Raw genomic sequence first — 18586 nt, forward strand, 5'->3', positions numbered from 1 at the left:
GTTCGAGTCCTCCCCCGGGCATGGGGGTGTGTATTGCCCTTGGCGTAAGTTAGTTTAAGTTAGGTTAAGTATTGTGTGAGCCCAGGGTCCGATGGCCTCAGCAGTTTGGTCCCATAGGAACTTACCACCACATAATCTGAGTCTGTACTCTGTCTCTAATTACCTCGTTGTCGATGGGAAACAGCCGTTGTGGCCGAGCGGTTCTAGGCGCTTCAGTCCGGAACAGCGCTGCTGCTACGGTCGAAGGTTCGAATCCTGCTTCGGGTATGGATGTGTGTGATGTCCTTACGTTAGTTAGGTTTAAGTAGTTCTAAGGCTGATGACCTCAGATGTTAAGTCCCATAGTACTTCGAGCTATTTGATTTGTCGATGGGAAGCTAAATTATAATCTTCATTTTCCTTCAGCAGAACGATAAAGTTATAGCAAAGAAAAAATTATTAAGTCTCATTCACATTGCCACATGCAAACTCAAATCATGGTGGAGACAGGGGTGGAAGCAGAAATCAAGTCAACATGTCACAGGTGGTTCAGGTTGACAACACATTATGACACCATCTGTCGAATGAGTATACATATTCAGCAGAAAGAGAACTGCAACAGTTAACCAAAGGAAGTGAGACCAGCATTTTTGTTAGCTTGTAGGGTACGTTGCAAGAAATTCTGTCTCTTTCACAAGAGCACATAGCAAGGAACTGAAAAACAGCCTGTTAAGTGAATACAGCAGAATAAGGTTGACACATGCGGTCATTACAGTCTGAGCTTTGCATCGTAGCCTATCAGCTCCCTTTAAATACTGCAGCTCACATCATGAGTTGATCCTTGGAACTGATGACACTCGTAGTAATAGAACTCTATTCCGTGATTACGATACTGTAATGAATCTGTGTCCTAGATGCTCCAGCGCACCCTCTGGACTACGTGAAGATGTATTATTTATTTTATTTTCTAGTTCAGTAGGACCAAATTGAGAAGCAAATCTCCAAGGTCATGGATTGTGTCAGTATATGGAATTACAACATAAAAAGTAATAACAGATAAAATAAAATGTTTATAAAAAAAAGTCAAGACATAAGTTTAAGTAAACGCAACCAACAATACAATATAAGAATCAATTTTTCAAGAAATTCCTAAAGAGAATAGGAGTGACCCATGAGGAAACCCTTCAGTTTCCATGTGAAAGCGCGTGGATTACTGCTAAGATTTTTGTATTCTTGCGGTAACATATTGAAAATGGATGTAGCAGTATGCTGCACACCTTCCTGCACAAGAGTTAAGGAAGTCCAATCCAAATGCAGATTTGAGATATGCCGAGTATTAACTGAGTGAAAGCTGCTAATTCTTGGGAATAAGTTGATACTGTCAGCAAGAAACGACAGTAAACGATATATATATATATATATATATATATATATATATATATATATATATATATATATATATATATTGAGAGGGCAATGTCAAAACACCCAGACTAGTCAACAGGGGTCGACAACAGATTCGTGAACTTTCACCACTTACTGCACGAACTGCCTGTTTCTGAGCCAAACGTATCCTTTTAGAATGGGAAGAGTTACCCCAAAATATAATACCATACGATAGAAGCGAATGAAAATAAGTCAAGCAGACCAATTTTCGTGTCGATCACTTAGTTCAGATACCGTAAAAATGGCAGCATTAGGTCTTTGAACAATATCCTCCACTCCCCCCTCCACCCTCCCCAAACCCTTCATCACAGCCATTGTCAACACTGTGAATAATAACCGTTTGCTGTCTGTTGTTACAGTAGGAGGTGAACCAATTGTGAGCTACTCTCAGCATTCTGTAGTGGTCCAATTCTGGAGCAATATTTTGTGATCAACACAATCCAACGCCTTAGTGAAATAAAAAAATATGCGTAGCGTTCGAAACGTTTTGTTTAATCCATCCAGTACCTCACAGAGAAAATATAATATAGCACTTTCAGTTGTTGAACGACTTCTAAAAACGAACTATACATTTGACAGCAAATTACGTGATATAAAATGATCAATTATCGTTACATATACAGCCTTTTCAATAACTATAGCAAACACTGATGGCATGAAAATACGTCTAAAATTGTCTACATTGACTCTTTCTCCCTTTTTATAAAGCGGCTTTGCTATTGAAATTCAGGAAATTGATCATTCTTAAAGGAAAAATTACAAATATGGCTAAGTACAGGGCTAACATGTGCAGCTCAGTACTTTAATATTCTGCTAGGCACTCCATCATAGCCATGAGAGTCCTTAGTCTTCCCTAAATCGCTCCAGGGTAATGCCGGGATGGTTCCTTTGAAAGGGCACGGCCGACTTCCTTCCCCGTCCTTACCTAATCCGATGAGATCTTTGACCTCGCTGTTTGGTCTCTTGCCCCAAACGACCCAACCCCAACGTTAGTCTTCAGTGATTTAGTTATTGACTGTATCTCCCCCTTGCCAGTATCAGAGAGGAGTATTTCAGACATCAATCTCGGAAAGACATTTTCCAATAGAAATATGATTCCCTATAGAGACTAAGTTTTAATTTAATTCACCACCAATGTTCAGAAAATGATTGTTAAATTTTGTCCATATATCTTACTTATCAGTAACAGAAATATTTTTATTGCGAACCGATTTCACGTCGTCGACCTTCTACTGCTGATCAGACACTTTCTTCAGAATTGACCATATGGTTTTAATTTTGTGTTGTGAATTAGCTATTCTATTTGCGTACCACATACTCTTCGCCTTCCTAATAACATTTTTAAGCACCTTAGAATACTGTTTGTAATGGCGTACTGTAGCTTGATTGTGACAACTAACATTTTGACATAATTCCCACTTCGTTACATATGATATCCTTATCCCACTAGTCGGCCAATCAGGCTGCCTTTTACTGCTAGTACCCAGTTTAGAACGGTCTGATGGTAAGGAACTCTCAAAGAGCATGAGAAATGTGTTACGGAAAGTATTATATTTGTCATCGCTGTTATCGGCACTATAAAAATCCAGCCACTCTTGTTCTTTAACGAGGTTTAAAAAAAGTCTCTATTGCCATTGGATTAGCTTTCCTACATAGTTGATAATTATATGAGACAATTGTTTGAGTACAAAAGACTTTTAGCGTTAAAATTGGTGCAGCATAGTCTGAAAGGCCATTTACCCTTTTACTAACAGAGTTCCATCTAGTGATGAAGAATAAACAAAATATTGTCTTTGGCTGTGCTACTGTTCCCCTGCACCCTACCTGGAAAAAACACAGTCTGCATCAGATCATACGAGTTTAGATCCACCAAAATCCTTTTCCTTGCACTATCATACTCAAAATTAGTACTGAAGTCACCACATATAACTAATTTCTGGCACTTCCTATAAAGTGAACCAAGAACCCTCTCTAGCTTGAGCAGAAATGCTCTATAGTCAGAATTAGAGGACCTGTAAATAACAACAATTAGAATTTTAGTTTCACCAAATCCATCTGTCCCTGCGCAATATTCAAATATCTGTTCAGTGCAGTGCCGTGATACGTCTATGTACTCATATGGAATACTGTTGTTTACGTACATGGCCACTCTCCCACTCAGTAACGAAATCCTTGAAAAACAGCCAGCTAATCTTATAAAGGAAGCTTCTGTATTGTCAAATTATTTGAGTCGTGCTCCGACATGAAAATTTTACTGAAATATTTCTCTAGAAACAATAAGAAACGTGAGCTGTAAACTACCACACGAAATTTACTAAACGACTTTAACGCACAGGAACCTCTAAAAAAACACAATGAGCGAACGCTTCCAAAAGTTTATTAAACGATTATTTCGCCACAAATAGCACGAGACACCGTTGAAAACTACTAAGTTTAGTAACTGTTTAACACTGCACAAACAACTTTGTCAGAAATTAAGAACCGCTACAGCTGCAACTGCACTCCGCGAAGTGTAACCACACTGCTAATATTTGGATAAACGATTAAAAACTACTAAATTTCATATTCCAGTACATTGCACAAACAACTTTGACCGTACTTAGCTTTATAACCGCTACAGCTGGACCGTACGCCGCGAAATGTAAACACACTGCCGAGGCGTGACACTTGGATGAACGACGCACACTTACGAATAACAGACCACTGGACTCAATAACACAAAAATAAAGCCTGAGATGAATGAAAATCCACTAATAAGGTACTTTCACAGCATATATTAATACAAATAAACTTTGAAATACCGGAGGCGATGGCCTTCACCTAACGAACTTCATGCCGCTCACCCTCTACCATTTACTGATCAAGTAGCTGACTGTCTTCTGAGAGCACCACATTTCAGGGTGCTGTCAGCACTGAACTGTAGTGTGGAACACAGCAACAGGGCCTCCTGGGATTCGCATTCATGTCGAACAGTCAGTTGCCTCCAGGTGCTGAAACCTACCAGCCGGTAGGGAGGAGATGAACGGACCACACAACTATCAACACCAGGTACATCACGGATGGGTCATCAAGGGCCATTGTAGAACTCGGAGTGGGGCTGAGCACACTCCAGTAGCCAGATGGGACCACTTGACACTGGGCAACAGCCTCGCCTGGTCGCCGGCAACCTGCCTTGACAACAGGGTCGCTAAACCTCGCCTGGGCGTGCAACTGAGGAGCCGAATGGACAGATGTTAGCTAGAATCCATGACGTAGCTGAACGAACAACAGCAAAGGCTGGTGTGGAAGAACGGCGACATGTGAACACTGCATCGTGCCGGCATTTCCCGAGCATCACGAACATTTCAGGTTACTTGTTGCACGCGTATGCCTTGTTAGTTTCACGTCGTGGCAGTCCGAACCTCCTTTGTTTGTGTATTCTGCCCTGGCTTGTATACGGCAGTGTGAGGAAGCATTCTGTAATCTAACCGAACACGACTGCAAACAGCGCATCGAGGAATCTTGTCACTGCTTGACACCAGCAAAAATATGGTTTAAAGCCAACTCATTGACATTAAACTTTGAAAAGACTCACTACATGCAATTCAGAACCTGTAAGAGGTTTCCACCCAGCATGTGAATAAAGTATGAAGAAGAGCAGATAGAAGAGGTTGACAGTCTTCAATTCCTGGGATTACACCTTGATAATAAATTCAGTTAGGAGGAGCACACCACAGAACTGCAGAAACACCTTAACAAATCTGTATTTGCAATTCGAGTGTTAGCAGACATAGGCGACATAAAAATGAAAAAGCTTGCATACTTTGCCTACTTTCATTCCATAATGTCATATGGTATAATATTTTGGGGTAACTCTTCAAGTCAAACAAAAGTTTTCAGAGTCCAAAGGCGTGTAATACGTATTATTTTTGGAGTAAATTCACGGACGCCATGTAGAAACCTCTTCAAAGAACTGGGTATACTAACCACTGCCTCTCAGTATATTTACTCCTTAATGAAATTTGTCCTAAATAATATATCTCTTTTTCCAACAAACAGCTCAGTTCATACATACTATACTAGGAACAAAAATGATCTGCACAAAGACTTAAAAGCACTTACTTTAGTTCAAAAAGGGGTCCACTACTCAGGAACACTCATCTTCAATAGTTTGCCAGCAAACATAAAAAATTTAGTTATAAATAAAGATCAATTTAAAAGGAACCTGAAAGACTTACTAGTGCCCAACTCCTTCTACTCCATTGACGAATTTTTTAATAGAAACAAATGATATATTTTATATATTCATACAATTAGTATTGTTATTTCAACTAAAAAAAAAAAAGTTGACATGTTCCACATCCACGAGGATCTCCTCAGCATGGATCTATGGAACGAAAAACTAATCCAATCTAAATTTACATCTCGTTCACAGGTCTTTTAAAAGGCGAACTATGTTGCTCATCCACTTAAATAAAGTTCCGCCATCATACCATTCATCTGCTCGCAGACAGTTATGAACAGTATATTGCACCCACCCTGAGCCACAATGCATCTAGCTCCATCACTAAAATTGATAGAAATTCGGGTTAAAACGATTTGCAGACAATTTCTTTAAATACATCAACTACATGACAGAAAAAGTAATGTCCTACTTAAAAAGTTATAGCTTGTTGCTATAACTCTGGAAAATAACTAAATAAACTATGTTCATAACTTTGAAGAAAGAGTAAAGTGTGTTATGCTTACCAATCCATAAACTCTGTAGTTACAGAAGAAAATACCTTACCTGAACACCCTGTATATGTAGATCCACACTGATGAAGCAGTCAACGCCAGAAAGCGTGTAGAGTCTCCACATTTGCACTTATTGGCCACTTCTCATGACAGCTATGGCAGACGTCAACATAAACTGAAACCCTGCCTTGCCCCATTCTCTACACAAACATAAGTCACCTGAGCTACCATTTTGCTGTCTGTAACATGTTTGTTGATGGGGAGAATAGCTGTAGCTATGGCTGGGGTCTCAGTCATATCTCCTCTTAAGAGTCTGAATTAGCTGTACCAACTACCACTTTCCCCTAGCGGATCATTCACCTGTTGATCGTATGTCTCAGGTGTTGACAGCAGGGAAGCTACAGACCAATCAAAGTCAGTATCGTCTGACATTAAAACTATTCTGAGCTGGAGTCATAAACGAGAAGCGGCCCTGTCACAAACTGAGACAGTAACGTTCATAGTTTAGGTCATGACCTCAGTCTTCCCCAGCACTACGTTCTGTATGTGTGATTTATGACCTTTTCACACGAGGAAATTGGTAGCAGTATTTTCTTATAACTGCATGTGTAACATGTAAAGAACTTGTATCCGAGGCTCTGTAGTGGAGGTGACGGAGAACAGGGCGATGGATTCGGGGACACAAATTCTGAGTGCAGTGACCAGACTGTGTGAGAGATTCTGTGAAGCAGCTCTCAGTGGATCGTACCTGCAGAGGGACTTCTAGCCGTAGCACTCTCGTACCTCCGCCTAGGGTCGGACAGGAGGGCTGTGGAAAGGACAGATGCGGACAGAGTGGCTGGTCTATGTGTTTAATGGAGGCAAGACTGTAACTGCCCTGATGCCAGTGAGTCGCCAGGTTCTCTTAGCAAGCGGTAAAAAACATATGTATTTCTGGGAAGATTAACAGGATTCTTTCGGAAACTGGAAATGGTCAGCCTGCAAAGATTAGGTCTCTCCATAAATGGTCTAGGTATAGGGTTATTTTCTCCCAAATATGACCATCCTCACCTTGAGAACGACACCTCCCTAGACTAAAATCATCTGTTTTCAGACAAGACAGATTTGGAATCACTGGTTGGCTGATCTCGGGATATGCAAATTGGAGGCTCGCTCCCCCAGCATGGATACCCCGATTCTGTGTCTGTACTCGCTACCAGGCCAACAGAACAGTCGAGAGGGGAGATTCAATCAGTAGAGGATAGTTTGATTGGTTTGCGCAATGTGGGGGCGGTTTTGTTTTTGCTAATTCGGCTCCCGTACCGAGGGTTGGTGGAAAGTGGTTGTGATTCGTCGCCTTCTTCGTCTTCTGGTGCTACCCTGGTGGGAAACTTCAGGTCTTTCCCTAGTGGAAGAGACTTCAGTTTTTTTTTTTTTTTGTGGACTAAGAGCTAGTGACAGTTCCCAATTGTCCCGACAGTGGGGCATACTGTGTGTCATTAGGCTAAACTTATTCGTCCTGCGTCTGTCATCTGGCGTTTGACAATTCCAGCATGCAATGTCATTAGTGTGAGTCATATTGGTTTGGACAGACATAACTAACAGGTACCCGTGGTCTAGGGGTAGCGTCTTTGATTCATAATCAAAAAACGTTTTCGGTCCCGGGTTCGATCCGCGCCACTGCCTGAATTTTGATAAATAATCAGCATTGGCGACCGAACACTTCCGGCATAAGAAGTCAGCCTCATTCTGCCAACGGCCTTGTCAAAGAGGGCGGAGGAGCGGTTAGAGGTTCAGGGCACTCTCTTGTCCTAGGGGTGGGAAATTGCCCCTAAAGGCGGAAGAATCAACAATGATCAACGACATGAGGATGCAGAAGGCAATGGAAACCACTGCATTAAAGACACGTAACGTGTATCCACAGGATATGTGGTCTGTGCTTGAAGAAGCGTCATGATGATCTCTCCATTGGCAAAAGATTCCGGAATAGTCCCCCATTCGGATCTCCGGGAGGGGACTGCCAAGGGGGGGGTTGCCATGAGAAGAAGATTGAATAATCAATGAAAGGATAACGTTCTACGAGTCGGGGCGTGGAATGTCAGAAGCTTGAACGTGGTAGGGAAACTAGAAAATCTGAAAAGGGAAATGCAAAAGCTCAATCTAGATATAGTAGGGGTCAGTGAAGTGAAGTGGAAGGAAGACAAGGATTTCTGGTCAGATGAGTATCGGATAATATCAACAGCAGCAGAAAATGGTATAACAGGTGTAGGATTCGTTATGAATAGGAAGGTAGGGCAGAGGGTGTTTTACTGTGAACAGTTCAGTGACCGGGTTGTTCTAATCAGAATCGACAGCAGACCAACACCGACAACGATAGCTCAGGTGTACATGCCGACGTCGCAAGCTGAAGATGAACAGATAGAGAAAGTGTATGAGGATATTGAAAGGGTAATTCAGTATGTAAAGGGGGACGAAAATCTAATAGTCATGGGCGACTGGAATGCAGTTGTAGGGGAAGGAGTAGAAGAAAGGGTTACAGGAGAATATGGGCTTGGGACAAGGAATGAAAGAGGAGAAAGACTAATTGAGTTCTGTAACAAGTTTCAGCTAGTAATAGCGAATACCCTGTTCAAGAATCACAAGAGGAGGAGGTATACTTGGAAAATGCCGGGAGATACGGGAAGATTTCAGTTAGATTACATCATGGTCAGACAGATATTCCGAAATCAGATATTGGATTGTAAGTCGTACCCAGCAGCAAATATAGACTCAGATCACAATATAGTAGTGATGAAGAGTAGGCTGAAGCTCAAGACATTAGTCAGGAAGAATCAATACGCAAAGAAGTGGGATATGGAAGTACTAAGGAATGACGAGATATGTTTGAAGTTCTCTAACGCTATAGATACAGCAATAAGGAATAGCGCAGTAGGCGGTACAGTTGAAGAGGAATGGACATCTCTAAAAAGGGCCATCACAGAAGTTGGGAAGGAAAACATAGGTACAAAGAAGGTAGCTGCGAAGAAACCATGGGTAACAGAAGAAATACTTCAGTTGATTGATGAAAGGAGGAAGTACAAACATGTTCCGGGAAAATCAGGAATACAGAAATACAAGTCGGTGAGGAATGAAATAAATACGAAGTGCAGGGAAGCTAAGACGAAATGGCTGCAGGAAAAATGTGAAGACATCGAAAAAGATATGATTGTCGGAAGGACAGACTCAGCATACAGGAAAGTCAAAACAACCTTTAGTGACATTAAAAAAAGCAACGGTGGTAACATTAAGAGTGCAACGGGAATTCCACTGTTAAATGCAGAGGAGAGAGCAGATAGGTGGAAAGAATACATTGAAAGCCTCTATGAGGGTGAAGATTTGTCTGATGTGGTAGAAGAAGAAACAGGAGTCGATTTAGAAGAGATAGGGGATCCAGTATTACAATTGGAATTTAAAAGAGCTTTGGAGGACTTACGGTCAAATAAGGCAGAAGGGATAGATAACATTCCATCAGAATTTCTAAAATCATTGGGGGAAGTGGCAACAAAACGACTATTCACGTTGGTGTGTAGAATATATGAGTCTGGCGATATACCATCTGACTTTCGGAAAAGCATCATCCACACAATTCCGAAGACGGCAAGAGCTGACAAGTGCGAGAATTATCGCACAATCAGCTTAACAGCTCATGCATCGAAGCTGCTTACAAGAATAATATACAGAAGAATGGAAAAGAAAATTGAGAATGCGCTAGGTGACGATCAGTATGGCTTTAGGAAAAGTAAAGGGACGAGAGAGGCAATTCTGACGTTACGGCTAATAATGGAAGCAAGGCTAAAGAAAAATCAAGACACTTTCATAGGATTTGTCGACCCGGAAAAAGCGTTCGACAATATAAAATGGTGCAAGCCGTTCGAGATTCTGAAAAAAGTAGGAGTAAGCTATACGGAGAGACGGGTCATATACAATATGTACAACAACCAAGAGGGAATAATAAGAGTGGACGATCAAGAACGAAGTGCTCGTATTAAGAAGGGTGTAAGACAAGGCTGTAGCCTTTCGCCCCTACTCTTCAATTTGTACATCGAGGAAGCAATGATGGAAATGAAAGAAAGGTTCAGGAGTGGAATTAAAATACAAGGTGAAAGGATATCCATGATACGATTCGCAGATGACATTGCTATCCTGAGTAAAGTGAATAAGAGTTAAATGATCTGCTGAACGGAATGAACAGTCTAATGAGTACACAGTATGGTTTGAGAGTAAATCGGAGAAAGACGAAGGTAATGAGAAGTAGTAGAAATGAGAACAGCGAGAAACTTAACATCAGCATTGATGGTCACGAAGTCAATGAAGTTAAGGAATTCTGCTACCTAGGCAGTAAAATAACCAATGACGGACGGAGCAAGGAGGTCATCAAAAGCAGACTCGCTATGGCAAAAAAGGCATTTCTGGCCAAGACAAGTCTACTAATATCAAATACCGGCCTTAATTTGAGGAAGAAATTTCTGAGGATGTACGTCTGGAGTACAGCATTGTATGGTAGTGAAACATGGACTGTGGGAAAACCGGAACAGAAGAGAATCGTAGCATTTGAGATGTGGTGCTATAGACGAATGTTGAAAATTAAGTGGACTGCTAAGGTAAGGAATGAGGAGGTTCTATGCAGAATCGGAGAGGAAAGGAATATGTGGAAAACACTGATAAGGAGAAGGGACAGGATGATAGGACATCTGCTAAGACATGAGGGAATGACTTCCATGGTACTAGAGGGAGCTGTAGAGGGCAAAAACTGTAGAGGAAGACAGAGATTGGAATACGTCAAGCAAATAATTGAGGACGTAGGTTGCAAGTGCTACTCTGAGATGAAGAGGTTAGCACAGGAAAGGAAATTCGTGGCGGGCCGCATCAAAACACTCAGTAGACTGATGACCAAAAAAAAAAAAAAAAACGAACAGGTGCACCTCACGCTGAAATCTGCCGGGATTTCAGCGGTCTGATAGGAAAGTTTCCCGTGTTCGGATAATCAGAATGACAGACCATGTAGTTTGCATATTTTCGTGGATGCGGCAGAACATTAGAGCTTCCACAGTGCCTGCTGCTCACCCAGAGCGCGCCGTTCTCTGCTGCCGCCTGAGTCCAGACGAGAGGGCGGAACACTACTGCACTGCCGTGGGTTTGTCAAATGGTACAGCTCCCTGTTCTCAGGTCAACCATAGTTTGAGGTATACTTGGTCGTAGCTGATTCCACTTGAACAGAGTTGCGTCTCACAGTGGATTCATGTAAACAAAGTCGGATTGCGTTGTATAATGGCCTGACGCTTCCTGTCGAAAGATTCAAGTGGCATCCGGAAGACATTTTCGCTGGTGGCCTAGAAGTCCGATGCGAGAGCCGACTTGGTGCCCACAAGCGAGGCAAATATGAATCGCTCCGGCAAGAGGGTTAGTCATAAGTTCATGTCTGCGCGATCTTTTTGCAGCTAGGTTGCTTAGCCATACTTAGTCGTGCATCTTGCTTCCATCTGCAGTCAGTTTCCTCCATTTGCTGCGATCGTCAGTGAGTTGCACCCACTTGTCACTGTCAGTACTAAATGCGCGCGTACGTATCACGCTTGACACAATCCCTAAAGCGCAGTGAAGGTCTTCCATGAGGTCTCTTTGATCCTGCTATTTCACTGAGTAATGGGCGGCGGGGCAGACGGGAGTGGTCCATACGAGGCTGATGCCCTAACCACCGCAGGCGACGTTGCCTGAGCGTCGTAGTGATACTCGGTTGTTTTGCAGTTTTCAGAACCATATCATTTGTCACATGATGCTTCCACGATATTCCCAAGACGCTCCGTAAGCACCGCAGGTGAAAGTCGTTGAGCTTTCGTTCCTGTTCGGCATCCGACGTCCAAGTCTCAACTCCATACAGGAGAGGTCTCAGTACACATGGTTGATACACAAGTATATTTGTCGACAATGGAAGACGTTTGTTGTCCCATGCTCGTGCGCGGAACTTCCCAAAAGTGCTGGCAGCCTTTCCTATTCTTGCATTTATCTCTTCATCCAGGGAGAGATCTTCTGTCATTATTGAACCAAGATAGCAGAATTTATCGACTACCTTCAACAAGGAGCCGTCCAGTTGGATGACAGGCGGATCTATGTATCCTTGTGCCGTGACAACCGTCTTCTTTACGTTTATAGACGTGGAGAAGAGCTTACATGCAGTAGAGAATTTATCCACAAGCTCTTGCAGATCGTCTTTAGTATGCGCTGCATATGCAGCATCGTCAGCAAATAAAAGGCTATTTACAAGCAAGTCTTCTCGGAAGCGCTTGAGGTCTGAATAGAGAAAGGTTGTAGAGCTCTGGTATACACGTGAATGCCCAGCTTAGTTTCACCAAAAGCTACTTTGAGGAGTATAGAGAAAAAAATATTGAACAGAGTGGGAGTCAATACGCAGCCTTGACGAACCACTCTTTTCACAGCAAACGGGTCAGATGTGATTCCGTCGAAGACCACAGCACCTTCCATATCTTTATGAAAAGATGTGTTCATCTTCAAGAGCTTGAAGGACACCCTGTCTTCAAAAGTACTGCATACAGTCCTTCCCTGCTAACTGTTTAGGTCGATAAAGGCAATGAACAGAGGGGTTTTCTGCTCGCGGAACTTTTCCTGAATTTGGAGGAGTGTGAAGACCATAGCAACTGTAGATAGTTGGAGACGAAACCCACATTGTTCCTCAGGGTATGTGAGCTCGGCAAGCTTCTGAAGTCTGCCCAACACCCCACGGGCAAATGTTTTTCCAGGTATACTCAGAAGTGAGATTCCACGGTGACAGTTCCACCTTTATCTTTGTATAAAGTAACAATATTGGCATCGCGCATGTCTTGCGGCACAGTACCCTCAGCCCAACATTTCAGTAAGAGGTTAGAAAGCAGCGGAAAAACTGGCTTAAGTTTTCCAATTCCTGTGGAGATGTTATCTTTGCCAGGGCATTTCTCATAACTGAGCTGTGCAATTGCTCTTTCAAGCTCCTCCAGAGTAGGCGTGGCATCCAAGTCATGGTAAGGTGTCATCTGAGGAATTTCATCCATTGTGTTTGGACTAATGTCGATGGGATGTGGAGTAATGTTGTACCCAACGGTGCAATTGACGATTTCGATCTGTGCTGACTTTTCCATCTTTTTCCTTGATTGGTACGCTCTTTTTTGAAATGGGTCCAATGGCCCGTTTGATGCCCGAGTGCACACCACCAATGTTTCCAGCATTGAAACACTCCTGTATGCCAGTGCAAAGTTGCTCCCAATAGGAATTGATGCAGTCGTGGACAATGTGTTGAACAGCTGCCTTTGCTTTGCTTAGCTGCCTGCGTGTAAAATTGCATGCGTTTTTATGCCAGATGACAGTGGCCTGACGCTTAGCCTCAAGGAGAGGTTTCAGGACATCTACGTTCTTGATGAACCAATATTGGGATTTTGCTTACAGTTATCGATTTCCAGCCGTAACGATAAGAAGCGATTTTATGTTCTGCCAGTCTTCAGAAATAGTAGCGGCTGGGTCCCAGGAATCCATCTCTCTTCTTATCTCGTCACTAAATACGTCTACCGCAGCAGTGTTTCTTTTTTGGTTAACATTAACTTTTATGTTGCAAGGTGTTCTGGGCGAGTGGTATTTCAGAGCTCTGATAGGGAAGTTTCCCGTGTTGTCATAATCAGATTGCCACACCACGTAGTTTAGAAATTTTCGTGGACTCGTCAGAACATTACAGCTTTCACAGCGCACCGCGCACCGCTCCTCGCCCACAGCGCACAGTTTTCTGCTGCCACCTGAATCAAGGTGAGAGGGTAGAATACTACTGCACTGGCTTCAACGACGGTTCGAGATAACAGCCTAGGAACCAAGCAAGATTTTGTTATCTTGAGCGTTTATGTATTGATTAAATTTTCCTCAAGACATTTGAGCCTCATCTTTATCTAAGATACTGACGGAAAATGAAGAAATGAATTACAATTTGTATGATGGCTCGCACTTGCACCCCAGTACATGCCTGCTTAGTACGCAGGCATGCTAGCCCTTACACCACCACAGCACTGCAGATAACATAACAGCACGACTACCCTAGTCCAACGCCCTCCCTCACAAAAACTTCTTGAGATTATTTTCCCTTATTTTAACTCATTTCTTCACCTTCCATCATTATTGTGGATACAGATGACACTCAGACGTCTCAAGGAAAATTTAATTATATCAGATCTATAGATCATCTATGCCTAGGGTACAGGTACAGGTAGGCTTTCCGCATTATGTCCAACCATGGGGTGCTATTCTAATACTGGAGAGCCTCAGTAATAGTGACGATCTAACTAGGGGAAAATAAGCTCAAGCTGTTAGGGATGGTATTTGACTAGGGTAGTTCGTGCAGGTCTGTTAGCTTCCGTGCTGTGGTGGTGTTACGGGTAGCACACCTCCCTAGTAAGCAGGGGGACCTGAGTTTAAGTCCTGGGCAAAGCATGAATTTTATTTCGGGTCTTCAGCTTCATTCAATTTTTTGTATTAAGTAAACTGGGATGCCAAAATATCCTGACACTGCCAACTGATAATTCCTCAATGTGGACAATACCACTGCAGTGTCTGCGGAACTGGGAAAATTAGTTTAGTAATATTAACTGTACAATTCAGATTGACGACATAATCACTAATTTACTGAGCAGTCTCTCTTTGGTATCAATTTACTCGGAATTTTACTGGGAGCTCGAATCTGTGATCAGAGTTAAAGGATTTATTCTATTACTGTCTCTTCGTTTGTGGTGGGGACCGGTCTGGACAGACGCTGTGCGTTATATGCTCGAAAAAGTCATTACATATTCCCACTTGAGTAGATTGGTTCTATCTTTCTGAAATGTAGCCCAAACCTTCAACATGTGTGAACATCTTAAAGCACCGACATTGTCCTTACAGTGCTCTGTTTTCGTGTAGGTCAAGGTAGCTGTGACGGAGACGTACCTTCGGCGTGCTGACGTTGATGAAGAGGCAGTTCTCGTCGCCGGTGTACTTCCCCAACAGCAGGTCCATCTGTGGAGCGACGTTCCCCTCTTTGGTCGCATCTCGGACTACACTCCAAGCGGCAGCCGGCTGAGGCGGCTGGAACATTCCACATACACGTAAACTGTGCAAGAACTGCACTCTGACACTTTCTCGTAGAGATAGTGACTGAATTTTTATTTGACACTTACTACTGTCTTTGATACATTCCCAGACAACACGGCAATAACCAAAAATTATCGAATAGGGAAAAAAATTGTGTATTTGAAAATTTTTGTTTAGTGCTAGGAGGGACTGTCATGAACAACATACTAAAAACGCCCTCCGTTGGGGGTGAGCGTGAGGGTTGAGGAGAGTTTAAAAGTTATTTTTTTAGTTTTTGCCGAATAACTCGAAAACCGCTGCTTCTAGTGAAAATGGTACCCAGACCAAAATTAAACTACATTAAATTTTATACAAAAAAGCCTTTGCTCATTTCTTTTTCTTTAGGACTAATAGCTTCCGCGTTGGAGAGGCAAATAGCAGGTTATTAAAAATAGTGTTTTAATAGTTTAATACTGTAAAGTGAAGTGCGTAAAGAATAAATATTAAATGTTTTTACCATGTCTAGGTGCAGCAGAAATGTATAAAGGGATAAATTGTGTTCCAGAGTTGTAACAGGGTCCAGGGAGCGGAAGCGCTGGGTAGAAGCGCGAGAAAGTTTGATCGCCGGATTGCCGTCGTGCAGTTCCATTCTTCATGTGTCTCCAAACTCAAGAGCAAACATATAATTCGACGATTTATTTGGTAATAAATATGAAAGAAGTCGCTATTTTAGTTTTTTTACACGACTTATTGAACCATAAACATGTTTCCGGCCACTGCAGGTATATCAGCAGATGGAGGTGTTACAAGAATATTAGGATGTGGACTAAGTGTTGCTAGATGCAGTACTGATGCCGCTGGCCGAAATGACGGAAATTTAGAGATCGGTGACGAAACGTTTACGAAACCGAAAGTTGCTGATGTTTTAGATACTTACATAAATATACACAGTATTTAGCTGCAGTCGGTTTTACACAGATTAACAGAAAGTAAACACTGGAAGCTTTTGCAAAGAGTATGGATATGACAGATATTACACTTCAGTTCCTCATGGTCTTTGGCATGAGATACATTGCATTACAGTACATATATTACTAGTATAGATATTATATTTCATTAAATTTTGCTAGCTGCAGGAGCTTTTTAATATTGGCAACATAACCTTAATATAGGTTAACAGTTATTCAAAAGGTAAACAAATATATTGCAATATTTATTAAGTAATTAAAAACTTTTCATAAAAAATACATAATTAACAAGTTTTTATAAGTTACAGAATGCCATAGCTGGTGCGTGTGAAGAAGAACAAAATTTATGCAGGAAGATGAATGTGTGTTATTGGCATTTTGGTGCCAGGATGTTTTGGAAAGTTTTGTGTTGATTCAGCTTGTTCAGTTAGGATTTTTTCAGGTGATTGAAGCTTGTGGATGTAAATCTCTAATTGTTCAACGAGGTCCATCTCTGTTCCTTTATCAGCAATGTGTAGCACAGAAAAATTATCGTTAATATCACCAACAGAGTGTTCATGATAAGCAATATGTGATACAAAACTGGACTTATTTAAATCGTCAATTTAAATTAGAATCAGAGTTCGTCATCCACAATGGATATTGTGAAAATAAACATATAATTCTTCTTGTATTCGATGTAGATTTAATTCACTTGGGTAGAAAGTAAACTCACTTCGGCCATGTCTGCACACTGCGTGGCCAGTGACTCATAAGGTGTGCTCCGGAGGGTCGGTATGACTTTGTCAGACACCTTCTTATGACGTCGTAAGGTAACAGTCGAGGATCACATGCTTTGTCCTCAGTCCTGGCGCCCTACCTTTCCCCGCATTTCCACACAGCACTCGCGTCCTCACCTCATCCACGGTGAGGTTATCCCTTAATATGGTTCAACTGCACTTAGGCGTGTACAAACGTTTAATGTTTTTTACCCACTTCACATAAGAGTAAAAAGTAATTTTATACTATGAAAACATTATTAAAAATAATATACGACTTTCCCATCCTCCGTATCGCGAAAACTATTAGTCTTAGGGGAAAAAAATGAGAAGGGCCTTTTTAGTAAGAAATTTACCCTAGTTTAATTCTGTACCGGAAACCATATTCTCTAGAAGCCGCGGTTTTCCAGTTATTGAAGAAAGTGACCTCAAACGCCCATCCGCCCTTATGCTCACACCCCAGCCATGGGGATTTTTAGTACTTCGTTCATCAGCACACGCCGTCCTATCACAGTACAAAAATTGGCAACTACATGATTTTTTCCCTTAATTTTCCTTCATCGACTGGACTAATTAGCCGTCATCAGTCACCATTTTTCTACCTCTACATCTACGTGACTACTCTGCAGTTCACACTGAAGTGCTTGCAAGAGAGTTTTTCAAGCCGTCTTCAGACTGTTTCTCTACCGTTCCACTAAGTAACACTGTGTGTGAAAGATGATTTAAATCTTTCTGCACGAGCTATGATTTCTCTTATTTTATTACGATGATTATTTCACTCTATGTAGGTGACACATTGTCGAACCCAGAGGAGAAAGTTGGTGACTGAAATGTTGTGAAAACGTCTCGTCACAATGAAACACTCCTTGGTTTCAATGATTGTGAACACTACTCGCTTTCCTATCCGTAGCACTCCCTTCCCTGTTTCACGTTCATACAAAACGAGCTGCCCTGCTTTGAACTTTTTGCATCTTCTAAGTCTTTGCCAGTAAAACGTAGTCTTTGGCTTTCCTTCCCCACAACATTATCTATGTGACGATTTCAACGTAAATCGAAATTTAACGGATTTCTTTTAGTACTCATGTGGAAGACCTCACGCTTTTCCTTGTTGAGAGATAACTGCCATTTTTCTCACCATTGAGATATCTTGTCTAAGTCATTTTGCAGTTGGTTTTTATTTTCTGATGACCTTACAACACAGTAAATGACAGCATCATCTGCAAACAATGTAAGAGGGTTGCTCAGATTATCTCGTAAATCGTTTATGTAGATTAGGATCAGCAGAGGACCCGTAATACTTCCCTGTGGAACGCCGGATATCACTTCTGTTTTACTCGATGATTTGGCTTCGATTACTTCGAACTCTGACCTCTCTGAAACCTTTCAGTCGTTCTGGTAATGGCCAGTCGTGATCGGTACGGTTGACAATATCAAATATTTTCTGTGACTTCGTCGAAGAAAATATAAATTTCCACATAAGCATTCTGGTTCTTAGCGGCACTTCATCCACATGAAGAGTAAGAATTCGTCTGAGGAAGTTTGCATACGCTGTGTCGTTTAGACTACCATTGATGAAATAAGGGCCAATAATTGTAGCACCAAGCATCCCACACCAGGCGTTAACTCTCC

The 18586-nt window shown here is 41.9% G+C and overlaps 1 protein-coding gene across 3 annotated transcripts in view; it reads right to left on the bottom strand.

The window, feature by feature from the left end:
* LOC126424769 (esterase FE4-like) overlaps positions 1-18586 on the bottom strand; it is a 298792-nt gene that overhangs the window by 82384 nt on the left and 197822 nt on the right. For 2 of the 3 annotated variants that reach the window (XM_050087520.1, XM_050087519.1), the window contains exon 1: positions 15109-15544. In XM_050087520.1, coding sequence (XP_049943477.1) covers positions 15109-15255 — 147 coding nt within the window. In that variant the 5' untranslated portion in view covers positions 15256-15544. Of the gene's footprint in view, positions 1-15108; positions 15545-18586 lie in introns of those variants that run through there. The other variant, XM_050087521.1, reaches the window with a different exon arrangement.

Source organism: Schistocerca serialis, chromosome 10 (assembly GCF_023864345.2).
Source record: "Schistocerca serialis cubense isolate TAMUIC-IGC-003099 chromosome 10, iqSchSeri2.2, whole genome shotgun sequence".
NCBI lineage: Eukaryota > Metazoa > Arthropoda > Insecta > Orthoptera > Acrididae > Schistocerca > Schistocerca serialis.